Raw genomic sequence first — 13,110 nt, forward strand, 5'->3', positions numbered from 1 at the left:
GAACAATCTTCCTTATACGCAGTGCTAAATGTAGTTGTTCTGAATATGATGGAGTGTTCTTATTGATGATTATTATAATTGTTATGGTTATTATCAACGATTATCTTATGATGTGATGTTCATTTACTTGGTGGGGTTTTAGTGTTTTATTGTTTTTTGGATAACTTTTAGCTTTCTCATTAGGTTCGATTTCGTTCCATACATGTGGTTCCTTGATGCATGCCTGGTTCCATTCTTCTAAGAAGCATTTCTAGTGCGTCTGGACTCTAAGGTCATTTTCTTGTTTCTAGCTGTACGTACTGTGCCTAGACACCGGCCTTATGGCGTCTTGATCTCATACGATTGCTCGGGGTTGACGCGGAAGTTCGAAAAAGAGTAGTTTGGGGAATGCGGTTTTAAACGAGCAAAGGTCCCTTGTTTGATTCTCGTGGGTTCAAACCTGTGATTTCATGATACATATGTGATGTTTATGACATGTTTTTATCTGAGAAGATCTGCTGGAAAACAAAACAAAACACAAGTGCATATTTCAGGGAAATAGACCCTTTTCACAGTGATTTCTTTGGTCACTCACACTTTGTATTCGCTAAAGTAATACGGTGCAACAATGAATTCATTATAATAATTGATTATGAAATTAAGGAGAAACTATTTTGATGTTTGGTTAATCGTTCAGAGTCAGTGCTTAAATTTGCCGGGGATTATCGGTGTGTGTCTATGTTAAGGTGCTAGCGGTGACAGAAGGGCTAGCACACGGGCTTGCTAACCAAGCTAATGGCTAACAATCAGTGGCGGGCTGTGTATTTGTCGCCGGGGAACTTCAGTAATCCGCCTCATTGCAGTAATAGGACCCATCAAAACTACAAAAAAAAAAAAAAAATGGTCTGGTGGTTTGCTTAGCATGATTGTCTGCTAGCAACAATTCTGCCTCTGCTAGCATCTTAGCATCTGTCGTGTGCTTGAGTTCTCTCGTTCAGTTTCCTTAGTGTCCATGTCACATTTTCAACGTTCTTTTTGTTTTTAATTTGTTTAGCTCTTATTAAATTAGCGAATACAAGCGACGCAGCGGAGAGGAAGACAAAACTATGTGTCGACGTCACATGTGAAGGGTCTATTAGAGAGTAATACCGTAGTTTTTTTTTTTTGGGTTTGTTTGTTTCTTTAGTTTTTAAATTTGAATAGAGCCACAAAAGGTCTGTAGCAAAGTCTGTAAACTCTCATAAGCCATATCCATCCAAAGTCATGTTCTCACACTTTTCTAAATGGTTAATCTAATTTGTAATGTAATGTATTTTGTATAGCTAGTACAATCAGAAAACAATTTTGAGTGATATCTTCATTCATTTGAGAATTAAAAAGCAAATTCTGTGTTGGTATTTAATGAATCGTGTAGTGCCAAACTCATAACGTTTGCAGTCTTGCTTATTGTCATGGCCTTCCGCGTGGCTACAACGGTACGCTACCGTATATCTTTTTCACCGGTGAGAGCTAACTAACAATACACAGGAATGTAAGGGACCTTGTTTTTTATTTTTTATTTTTTTTATTTTATTTTTTACAAGAGAGAAATGAATGAACATGGTGTGTGTTTTGAACCATTATGAATTCATTTAGAGCGAGGATGCTTAATGGCCACTTGAAATGTCAAACAAAGCGTTGCCAAAAGTAAATGACAATTGTAAGGACAATAATGGTGTCCAGTAGCCTAAAAAATTATTTATTTTCATGATTCTAATTTTAAACCTGTCCCCCCGTCCCCCTTTTTTTGTTATTGTTCAACGCATTGATCCCCTTGGATACGACAATGACTTACAGAGAATTTGTATAATAAAGTTGATGGGAAACATTTTTCGTGTGTGTGTGTGTGTTTTTTTTTTTGAGGGGGTAGGAGAATTTACAATGATTCGGTCTTCATCGTTGACATAAAAGACTTGACTTACTTATGGGTCATGTATTCATATTTGATATTGCATAATCGCAAAAAAAGTGACATTACAAAGGCTTAACCCAAGTTGACAAAATAAAATCAATACAGAACAGCGGGAAAAATGTGGCTGAACATGCACATAAATGGAACTAGTTGTATAATGTCGGAGCAGCAAGGTTATGCAGCACCTGTGGGAGTGGATAGCTCCACTTCTGATATATGAAATGAAAAGTACAAGGAGTCCTCAAACAACTGTCTCGCCCGCATAAAGTTATATCGCACTTGGCGCTCTCACCAAGGCAATTGAGTTTATATTCAAACGGCCTCCTATGATTGCATTTATTGCACTGAGCTGGATTGGGAGTTGGAATGAGAGAGCAAAGCAGATTGCTTTTTTTGGTCGACAAAAAAAATCATGTTTGGATTTACACTTGTAGTTTGCACAGTTGACCGCCAGGGGGTTCAAGGGCTGCTCAGACACATTTGCATGGAAGTTCTCAACAGAATGACACAAAAATAAATGTGTGGTATGAACTAAAAAGTACAAATACTTTGTTACTGTAGTTGAGTAGATTTTTCAAGTATCTGTTCTTTGTTTGAATTTTATCGGTTTGATTTTTTTTTTTTATCGGTTTGCTCATTTCAAGACATGGCCCACGAGACAACCGTGTCCAAATGAATATTTCAATGATATATTCACGACTATGAAATTAGAGTTCCATTCGATGGAGAGAGAGTCGCTCCGTCTTCTTGATTATCCTCCCAACTCAGACATGATGAATACTCTTAAAATTCAGAGCGACGCAGCGCTGGGATGATTCACATCTGTGTGATTACAACCATTGAATAATAAAAGGCAGGCAGGGAAATGATACAATAATTATTTCATGTAAGATGGAGAGGCACACAAATCTCTCTAATACTTGGGAAATGTGCTGTACGTTGTACGATCATGATTAGAGAGGAATAGAATTTATTAAATCAGGCCAGATCCCATTTCAACTATGTAGCAGGCAGAGAAGAAGGTGAATTTGTGTTTTTTATTCAGCTTTTAGTCAATTGTTGCTGCATTCTAAAAACGCCCTGCATGCATGCAAAATGTGTGGAATAGTTTAAATGGGTTATCTGGTTGTCATTTGGACAATCTTTGTTGGATACTTTGAGATCATTTTGGTAGTCTTTATGGTACAGAAACACAACAAGATAACCAAACACATTTTCAATTGTATGTTTAATGCAATGGAAATTCTTTTGGATGCTTCTCCTGACTGACACCTGTGAAAAATTAAATCCCTCTGATGCCGTGGCCGTAGCTTTCTGAGGACCACCAAGGTAAAAATCCGTATTGCGCAAGCTTTTATAGGGCAAACTTATAGGGTAAGTTAAAAAATAAATAAATAAAAAATAATAACAATGATTAAAAATAACTGAAAATTACGTCACAGGGCCTGATGGGCATGATTGGACGTTAAGTTATTGGCATTTGTGATGTCATTTTCAATCGACAGCAAGTGACAAAATGGCCGCCCCTGAGATGTATAAAAACACATTTAGACAAGTGGCGCCAAAGTGAACATATGGTAAAGATTTTCTTACGTCACTTTCCCTTGAAGAACCAAAAAATGGAAATATCTCAAAAATATAATATAGAAAAAAAGTGTCAAAAAGGGACACATTAAGCCGTCTCTGATTAAAATGTGCTCTTTATCAGCCTTTCTTCCCCAATAGAGTTATTCAAGTTAAAGGTCACGTTTCAATTAATCATGGTCATTCTTTGTTTTGTTTTTTTTACATATCGCAAAAATATAGTCAACTTTTTATATCCATTGAGTGTTCCTAAAAACATCTGAAGCATAACATTATTTTGGTTGTAGTCCAAAGTGAAATTATTGCACTACCACGAGAGGATTTGTTTTCTTTACTAGAGTGGGTCATTGATTTTGTGTACAAATAATTGAAAATTGGGGAGGGGGAACAAAACAAAACAAAGTGTCCGTAGTATGTCGGCAAAAGAGCCAAGAGTCCACCGTCCAGCCTCGCTCCTGCTACCCGGAAACATTAGGTGGGCCGGAAAGGACCGATGTTTGGGGAGCACACGTCACTCACTTTTTTTTAACCCCAAAATAATTAGCGACCACCACCATTCCAACATTTTACTCCGGCTATAGTGTCGCTAAACCCGTCCCTTGCTCCCCGTCGAAGCTCGAGTGGGATGCGGAAGGTCGACGGCGTTTTCCGTCGGTGATTGTTTTACGTGCAAGAGGGAGACGCGCAAGGCGGGCAAGCGGGCGGCCGGACTCGCTTTAGCCTTTTGGCTCGGCGGTGCTGAAAATGGCTCCGGCTAAACACTGGAAAACACACGCAGCAATGGAAGTCGCTGCTAGCTGCTAGCTTGTTAGCTAATAGCTAGCTCGGCTCGAAGAAGAAGGCGTGACAGGCCGCATCCGTCTCTCGCTCTCTCCACGCCTAGGTAAATATATTTTATGTGCGAATAATTTATTCCGGGCGGGCGAAAATGACCGTTCGCATCCCAAATGTAGCCTGCTTATGTTTTATTTTGACGTTTATGCTATGCTAACGTTAGCATGGTGCAGCCCCCCCCTGACGGATATAGAGCAGCTCTACTCTATCGAGCCAGTTTAAAGGATATAATCTGCGTGATTAGGATAGTTTGGAAATATTGTTTCCCTGACTTGTTTATTATAGTGTTTAATAAAGGCGCCTTCCCCAAAGTGACTCGTCGTTAGTTTGCGTGTTTTAACCCGCCTCCAATGTTTACACTGTGCAGAGAGGGCGATGCTAATGTGTGCGCTTCTTTTCTTCGCTTTTTCTTTTTTTGTAGCAGCTGCAGGATTGATGCTTTACCCGAAAATGCGAATCGGCCCAAATTGCGATAAAATAACTCCCTCTTTCATCACTTGGGGGATCGTGTTGTGCAAAAGCTCCCCAGGATCGATTGGAGGAAACGGTAAGAAGTGAAGAGGTGAGCAAAAAAACACGACGTACAAAGTGAGAGGTTGGCGTGCAGCCAGATTGCCTTTTCTTTAAAAACACAAACAAAAAAACACGTGTTCACAAATGTAACACAAAGAGGAACACATTAAAACTACTTTGCATTGATTTGTGTATGGTTTTATTCAAAACTTTCCACATCATACTACCAGTTAAATTCTTTTGTAATTTGTAATTCAACGGAAGAAAACAGACGCATTGCTTTGTTTACATTTGTCTTGAGATGATAATCATGCCTGAGGGAAATTAAAATGTGACAGCAGCAACATTTACACATACACTCGTATTCATAATTAGGAAGAAATCTCTAAAGCGAAAGAGAGAAAAAAATACTCATTGTACATATAGTTAGTATGATAGCATAATTGCCTGAGTCATCTTTTAATGTTTTTTTGACCGACATTTACTATGTTGCAATGCTTCACTGAAGAAGTGTTTCATCAGTAAAGTGGAGTAGTGGTGCTGTCATTGTATTTTCATAATAGAATGAAAAGTCATCATTGTCATCCGTGCGCATTGCAATCACTGTACAGTAATAAAACTCTAAAAGCGATGAAAGGCTGCTATTAAGGTAATCCCCACTACTTTGCTGTTCCCACTGTAGTAAATCACTCCTCTGTAAACTACTGGCGCCATTGTGATCATCTAGAGAGGTAACAAAGGTAGATAGATGGAGCACAAAGGTTATTTATGTATTTATTTTTAGTGGTGTAGAGTTTAGATGAATAATGCTCAGTGTGTATAAAAAAAAAAATCTGCACACCGCTTTTCAAATGCCAGATTTTAGTGGTTTGAAAAAAAAAAAGATCACACCATTAATTTGACCCATAACCTGTACAATTCAATTGAATTAAAAAAAAGTTAAGAGTGCCAAAAATAATCATTTGTTTGCAAAATTGTGCAAATTGTGTCCGTGTTCAGAATGAACTCATCACATTTATACGCAGTTTAAATAAGACTGAGCGCACACCTGCCACAATTTCACCTGCTTCTGGTCAACCCCCAAATCAATTTAAGACATTCTAGAAGGCTTTTCCCAACATTCCTTTTGCTTTTTAGAAAAAGCTTGAAGGTGTTGTGTGATTTGGGGTTCTTCAAATTGCGTTAGGTGTGTGCTGATGCATTTAACTTGACTTTGAATGTGACTGGTAAACCGTCAACACAGCCACAGTTATAAGAGGGTGTGCACACTTGTGCAACCACAGTAATTCATTTATTTGTACTTTCTTTCTTAAATACAAAATGTTTTTTTTTCCAATCGAATGGTACATGTTATGGGTCACATTAGTGGGAGGGGAAACATTTTTGAAAAATGATTCAACTTTTTTTTTTTTTTTTTTAAGATCACAGAAACTGGCATTTGAACAGGGGGTGTAGATTTTTTTTTTTTATATACACTCAGTGACCACAACATTATGACACTTGCACAGTCAAACCAGTTTTTCCCAACCTATTTTGAGCCAAGGCACTCATTTTATTACAAAAACCTCACGGCGCACCACCATACAAAAATTCACAAATGAGCTTGTTTCAATTTTCTCCCATACTTTGAAATCTGGCCCTGTTTGATTGAACACAAAGCTGACATATTCGCCGGAAGCCGCAATTAATTCTGTCGTATGAGTGGCAACAAGTGTTTTTTTTTTTTGTGCTTTCTGCCGTCTGGTGGACGAGCGTTTCATCATTCTGCCAGTCACTATATGTTGCTGGCATAGATCACTGAACAAAGTTCGATTTTTAGATTGCGCAAGTTGTCATAATGAAATTGTTTGGTGTATGTCCCTGGTATTTTTTTTTTTATTCTTATAATCTCTCACTGTGAATGAAAGTGAGACATTTTGAACATTTATTTATTTAGCGTCAGTGTGCTCCAATCCGGCAGAACCACTTCAGGGTAAGTTGTTGTAAAATCTCAAATGTTCATTATGGTTACTAATCGGAAGTGGCTAAAGAAGTAAATTTTGCAAAACCAAATTATAAAAATGCCCCATGTGATGTGTATTCTATTTATAAATCTTGATACTTTGTTGACCCAAATCGGCCGTTATTCCACAAATAGTTGAAAATTGGATGAGCAAAACTATTATTATTTTTTTATTTGATTTTTTTAATATTCAGTTATATAATCAACCACCCCTGGCTACCATCTGTGAAGAATTTGCAAGTTAAAGCATAAAAAATAAACATAACTGAATCCTCAAATTGGTGTTATGAAAATGTCGGTCAGTGATGGAAGATATGACTTCCTTCTATGACATGTATTTTTCTTTAACTTTGTGTTTTTTTTCAGCGTCAGGGTCTTCTTGGCTGAACACAGATGAGGAGTCTCACTTAGCTCAAGGAAAATATCAATGCAGTAACTCACAAAGGAAACAAGAGGAAGTCTATTGAACTGCTTTGCTATAAGTTATTCTAAGCAATTTTCAAATTAGACGGAACACACTTTTTTTTTTTTTTTTTAATGATTTTGAGCTTCCCAGCTACTCCACTGCTTTTGGAAGTAAATTGTGAGCAGTGGATGATTGCGAGTACCAACAGCTGATTTTGTACAGTCCAGATAAGAAACTTTTAACTGACATTCGCGAGTTTCTGGACAGAAGCGTCTTTTAGGCTCTTTTTTTTTTTGTATTTTACAACTCTTGCCTTGGAACTCTTGTTGCTGCACCTAGCACTGGAGCTTTGGCGTTGCACACCCCATGTGCATGTGAGAGGGAAATGTTCCAGTTTGGAAAATACAATTTGGACATTATAGAGATGTTAAGTGGGCACCAGGCCCACCAGTTTAAAGGCCTCGGTTTAGACCGACAACTGCAGCATCAGCAGCAAGTGCAACTCCACCAGCACCAACTACAGCAGCAGCAGCAACAGCAAGCTGAGTCGTCTGGAGCTCTTCTGTCTGGACTTGGCTTGGGCCCCCTGCAGGGGTCAAGAGGTAACGCCTTTTCTGATTCTGCCTCCATTTTTGCCAAGATGAGTGCCCCTCCTCCCCCACCTTTACAACAGCAGCCTTCGGCATCTCAGAGCTCTCGTTCAAAGTCAAGCAAGATGAGCAGCAGCAGCAGCAGCTCAAGCCATTCTTCAGGCTATCCACAGTTCCTGCGCTCTTTCCACCCGTCTGAGGCAGCACTAGCGCAGGAGCAGTTACACCCAGGCGTAGGTCGCTTTGAGCACTTTGCCGGAGGAAGTAGCAGTAGTGTGAGTGCTGGGGGCTTAGGAGGATTAGTAACATCCGCACCTCCACCCCCACCTCCTCTGCATCCCGGCCTCTCTGTCCCCCAAGCATCATCTGGCCCCTCCTCGTCCTCCCCTTCCCCTTCAACCTCTGTGGCCACCTCTAACAACCCCTCTAGCAGCAGTGCAGTCAGCTCGTTGGGACACCAGTTGGTTGGGGCCCAGTCTGATGCACGGAGCCTTCACCAACAGTTTAGTTGCATGCTAGCTGCTAATCAGTATTTCCTTTCTGGGGTGCCTGCTAACGCTAGTTTAGAGCAGTTTCTCGTTCAACAGGGTAGCCATAACCATTTAGGGCTTGGTTTAAGTCAGACCGGTGGGGAGCCTAGTACTAGCCTGGCTCCGCCTCCCGCACTGCATTCCTCTCACTCGCATAGCCACTCCGCTTCGCAATCACAGCAGGCTCCGCAGCAGCCCCCCCAGCAGCAACAGCTTCCGCCTCACACCCTATCTCATCCTCACTCTCATTCTCATCCACACCACCCGCTCCACCCCGGGTCCCAGCCCTCGTCTCTGGGCGGCTTTGACTTTCAAGGCATCCCTGTCCTCTCGTCAAATCAGATAGCTTCACTGATGCAGCAGGAAGCGGGTTTGCCGCTTCCCTTGCCACTTCACTTGTCCTTGTCTAAGGATGATAGTAAAGTGGAAAGCACGGGTAGTGGAACCGGTGGTGGTGTTGGTGGTAGTGGTAGTAGTAGTAGTAGCAGCACGAGTAGCAGTAGGAGGAAGAAAGCGATGGCTGGCTATTTGCCCCAGAGAAAATCAGAAAGCACTAGTAACGGCCCCAGTAGCCACAGTAATCCTAGCGCTGGTAGTAGCAATGGCGCGCATAGTCATAGCCAGCCCCCAGCTTTAATTGGAAGTGGGGTTGGCTTGCCAAATCTGGGTGGAGACCCGTCATCCCTGCTTGCTTCATCATCTTCATCCTCATCCGTAGTTTCTTCTTCCTCCTCCTCTGCTCCCTCTTCCTCTGCTGCCTCAGTACTGGTTACTAACGAGTCTCACCTTTCCAAATCTGATAACTTGAGCTCAATACAAGCTAACGCCACAGAGTCTGATACAGAGTCAATTTATAGCTGCGGAGAGTGTGGCAAAAGCTTCCCTCACCTTTCAAGCCTTCGCAGGCATATGCGTATGCATGAGCCAACTGCAGCTGGCACTAGCAAATCGACCACTACCGGCCCAAATCCCGTTCACATTAAAAGTCAGTCAGACCCGAGCCTCCCCCATTCGACCCAAGAAACGCCCCAGCCCTTGTCCAATTGTTGCCCTAGCCCAGACAAAATATTTCATTGCCCCGATTGTGGTAAAGGCTTTAAGAAAAAGGGACACCTCCTGCAACACGGTGTCCTGCACTCTTCAGCCCGCCCATATGGCTGCTCCACCTGCTCTCGGGCTTTTAATCGTAGAGAGTCACTGACACGGCATGAGAAGATACATGAGGAAAAGCCATTCCGATGTCCTGCCTGTGGTCGTGCCTTCCGCGAGAGCACCTCTCTCCTCAACCATGCTGCCTCAGGCACCTGCGGCAAGCCAGGTAGGGGACCCAAACAACGAGGCAGCAAGACAGGAAGCGATGGTGAGGACAGAATAGGGGGAGGTAACGGAGGAGGGGGAACTTATCCGAGCAATAGGGGGGTGATTTATGGGAAAACGGAGGAGAAGGAGGGTGTAATCATTGTTGGGGAAGGAGAACAAAAATCAGGGTTAGGATGTGATCTGTTTCAGTCTGCAAGGGGAGGGAATTCAAATGACAGGGACAGAACAGATGCTAAATACCCCACTGACTACTCTCGGAATCGTTACACAGGCTACCATGAAGACCACCGTTCTCAAGGTAATCCATCTCCATGCTACTCTGGTGCCTCCCCCTGTGGAAGTGGGATGGCCGGCCCAGCTCTGAGAAAGGCGCCCCTGGCCCCAACCCTGCATCCGCACTCTCAGAGCCACAACCAGCACCATCATCCGCAGCAGCAGCCCCACCTGCCCCTCTCCTCGCTACTCGATGACTCGGAGGATGATGTCACTAGCTCCGTCAATAATGCAATCTCTGCCATCACTGCAGCAACTGGAAATAGAGATGACAGGGGCGACATCATAGGAGGTCTACTCGGTGGTCTCGGTCTAGGCCCTCTGGGCTCACCGTCAACATCTGGCATGGACAAGAATTTCCGCGGCGGTGGCAACCAGGAGGCGTTGAGCAACAATCCACAGAATCCCACCGCTAAGCCCAAACGTCCCCGCAAGCCCAGAGCCAAGAAAGATCCGTCGGCCGATGGGCAGCCCCCTAAACGTAGGCAGTACACTCCGAGAATGGGAACCAGCGGGCTCCCACGCACTCATCTCTGCAGTGTCTGCGGCAAGGGTTTTGCACGTCGCGAGACTCTGCGCAGGCACGACCGCATACATACCGGCGAAAAGCCTCATCACTGCACCGTTTGCGGAAAGTATTTTCGGGAGGCTTTCCACCTTAGCAAGCACCAAACAGTTCACTCCGGGGCGAAGAATTACAAATGCAGCATCTGTGGGAAAGAGTTTGGTTACTCCCAGAGTCTCAGGAGGCACAGCAAACTTCACCAGAAGGGGGAGATTGAAGAGGTGCCCACGACACCAGCTCCAGAGAACATGAACAGCTTTAATCCAAACCCTCAATGCAGTGTGACCCAAGACGGGAGCCAGAACCAAGTACCAAGCACCTCCTCCTATTACTCCTACCCTCAAGATGTCAAGCCTCAAGATACCCAGCCGCATTCACAGCCTCCGCCTCCTCGTCTTTACACCTGCGCGATATGCTGGAAGTCGTTCCGCCATCACTTCCACCTGACGGCTCATCACCAGACGGTTCATGAAGGTGGGGGCGAAAAGCATTTTTGCTGCGAGGTGTGCGGCAAAGCCTTCGCTTACTCAAACAGCCTTACCCGACACAGGCAGTCCCAGCACGGAATCACCCGCAGCGATCCGTCAAACCCTCAAGAAGGCAGCGGTGGGTCCGGAGACACCAGGGGAGGGAGTGACGTGAACCAGTCGACGTCAGAGAGCGAGGCGGCCACCAATGCGCTGCTGCAGATGGCGCCGTCTACCGACAGCCACGGGGCTCCGAGTCTTAACGCCGTCACTCATGGCCACCAACAGGCACCGCCGCAGCCACCCGCTGGTTATTCTCCGCTCTTTTACGATGCTGCGGCGGCCCAGTCTTCAGCCTCCAGTGCCCAGTCTTACTCGCAGCCTCTGCCCCCCAATTCTACAATCATGCCCCCCCACCACCCGCACTCCCCAGCCGGGGTGAAAGGAGAGCACATATATCCAGCCGGATCCCGCAGCCGTACTCTACACACCACGGCTCCGTTCCAGCCCCTTACGGAACTGCCCTCCGCCGAACATCACCATCTACATCATCATCATCATCACCCCCACCTTCATCCTCATCATCAGTCAGGTGCCCAGCCCCAACAACACCTCGACTGCAGCAACCAGTTGCCGCACGATGAGATCAGACGACACAAGAAGAAAAAAAAAAAGTCCGATAGGAGAGATTGGCAGGGAAATAAGTACGAGTCCCAAGACTTAGTCAGATTTGATGGCGTCCACAAGAAGAGAAAGCTAAGTTGTACAGTAAGAGGGCAGTCAAACAAAAAGCAAGGCTCTCTCCGTTTGACAATTAGGCGGGGAGAAGGATCTGGCGGCGGTGGGTATAAACTCGTCAACACTGGGGGTGTCAAAGTTCAGATCCTGTCATCCTTAAAAGTTCCTGTCAAGCGTTTTGGCTGTCCGATATGCCCCAGTTCAGTGTTTTCCCGCAAAGCGGGGCTGCTAGTCCACATGGCAATTAGACACCCACGAAAAGCCAAAACCACTCGAGAGCGACTTCAATGCAGTGTATGTGGGAAGCAATCTCAGAGGCCCATGGCAGCTTTTGTCCATCGGGCTTCTCATCGCGCCAGAGGGACCTTCTCGTGCCAGTGCTGCTCCGCTCGCTTCTGGAACGCTGTACTCCTCAAAAGGCACAAGGCTTCCTGCAGCCGCACGGCTAAGGGAGCGCGGCAAGGCGATGCTAAGAAGCCAACGCTATTAAAGAGACCGGGAGAAAGACCGAGCCGAGATGGTCCGGCCGACATGCCGTACCATCTACTGGGATCATATCGATACTGAGCATCCTGCTACCCGATTGTGATAACTTGATAACAAAGGGACTTGAAAAGTTTAGGACTGAGTGTGGTAACAACTACTGTAAAGCATCCTATTAAATCACCTGAAATGCTTCCAGATTCTTTTGGAATGTCTTTCAAAAAAAAAAAAAAAAAAGTGACTGTTTTCATAGGATCACTAACCCCCTTAAGTGCATTGACACTGTGCAGCCACGAGGCAAGTTTAGTTACCTGCACATGTATCTCTCCTCGTATTCTAACTAGCATCCTTGCTACACACCTTTTTGCTGTATGATAAACTGTGTCTCTGCTGTGTTCTTTGTATGGTTCATGTAGCACCTCTGACGATTATTTATTTTTTTTTTTAAACATGTAAAGTGCTTTTATTAGGAATAGGGACTTCGGGATTAAGACATTTGTCGATAGTTTGTCAGTGCATGTTTGTTCTCTGGTCAAGTTTTTTGCTGAGGTGATATGTGATGGCTTATTCAAGTATATCCCAGAAGTTTGTAGTGTAAATTTGATATACACCCTAGTGATTATAATCACATATAGATAAAACATGTTTATGGTAATTAGTATAGAGGGTCTCTCTCCTGCCAAAATGAAGAAACTTACAAAAAAGCCTTGCCTTTTTTTTTTTTTTTGGGTCGCTTCATTTAATTCAAATTTTTCTTAGCTTTTATACCAAGGGATAGAACACAAGGTAAATAAGTGAACTGTAACACGTTTGTCTCATGTTATTTGTAATGCTCTTTTTAGCAGTGATGATTTCTACAGTGCTTCACATTGTGT

General features: G+C 43.8%; 1 protein-coding gene across 5 annotated transcripts; it reads left to right on the plus strand.

The window, feature by feature from the left end:
• Positions 1-3,988: 3,988 nt before the first annotated feature.
• On the plus strand, positions 3,989-12,517 carry LOC148328706 (uncharacterized). Of its 5 annotated transcripts, none has more exons than XM_088306672.1 (4): positions 3,989-4,397; positions 4,770-4,895; positions 5,544-5,592; positions 7,230-12,517. In XM_088306672.1, the coding sequence occupies exon 4, from the start codon at positions 7,655-7,657 to the stop codon at positions 12,317-12,319; it is 4,665 nt and encodes a 1,554-aa protein (XP_088162798.1). In that variant the 5' UTR covers positions 3,989-4,397; positions 4,770-4,895; positions 5,544-5,592; positions 7,230-7,654; the 3' UTR covers positions 12,320-12,517. The 5 variants fall into 5 exon arrangements, with proteins under 5 accessions (XP_088162798.1, XP_088162796.1, XP_088162797.1 ...); XM_088306674.1 differs by having other exon boundaries at positions 3,998-4,397; positions 4,770-5,592; positions 7,230-7,871; positions 9,981-12,517; XM_088306670.1 differs by lacking the exon at positions 5,544-5,592 and having other exon boundaries at positions 4,770-4,910.
• Positions 12,518-13,110: the final 593 nt, after the last annotated feature.

This window comes from Idiotropiscis lumnitzeri, chromosome 10 (genome assembly GCF_059441095.1).
Source record: "Idiotropiscis lumnitzeri isolate Australia: NSW breed Sydney's pygmy pipehorse chromosome 10, RoL_Ilum_1.0, whole genome shotgun sequence".
Lineage (NCBI taxonomy): Eukaryota > Metazoa > Chordata > Actinopteri > Syngnathiformes > Syngnathidae > Idiotropiscis > Idiotropiscis lumnitzeri.

What these genes read in the sequence shown, in the direction of transcription:
- LOC148328706 (XM_088306670.1), top strand. Translation starts at nt 7,655, where the DNA reads ATGTTCCAGTTTGGAAAATACAATTTGGACATTATAGAGATGTTAAGT.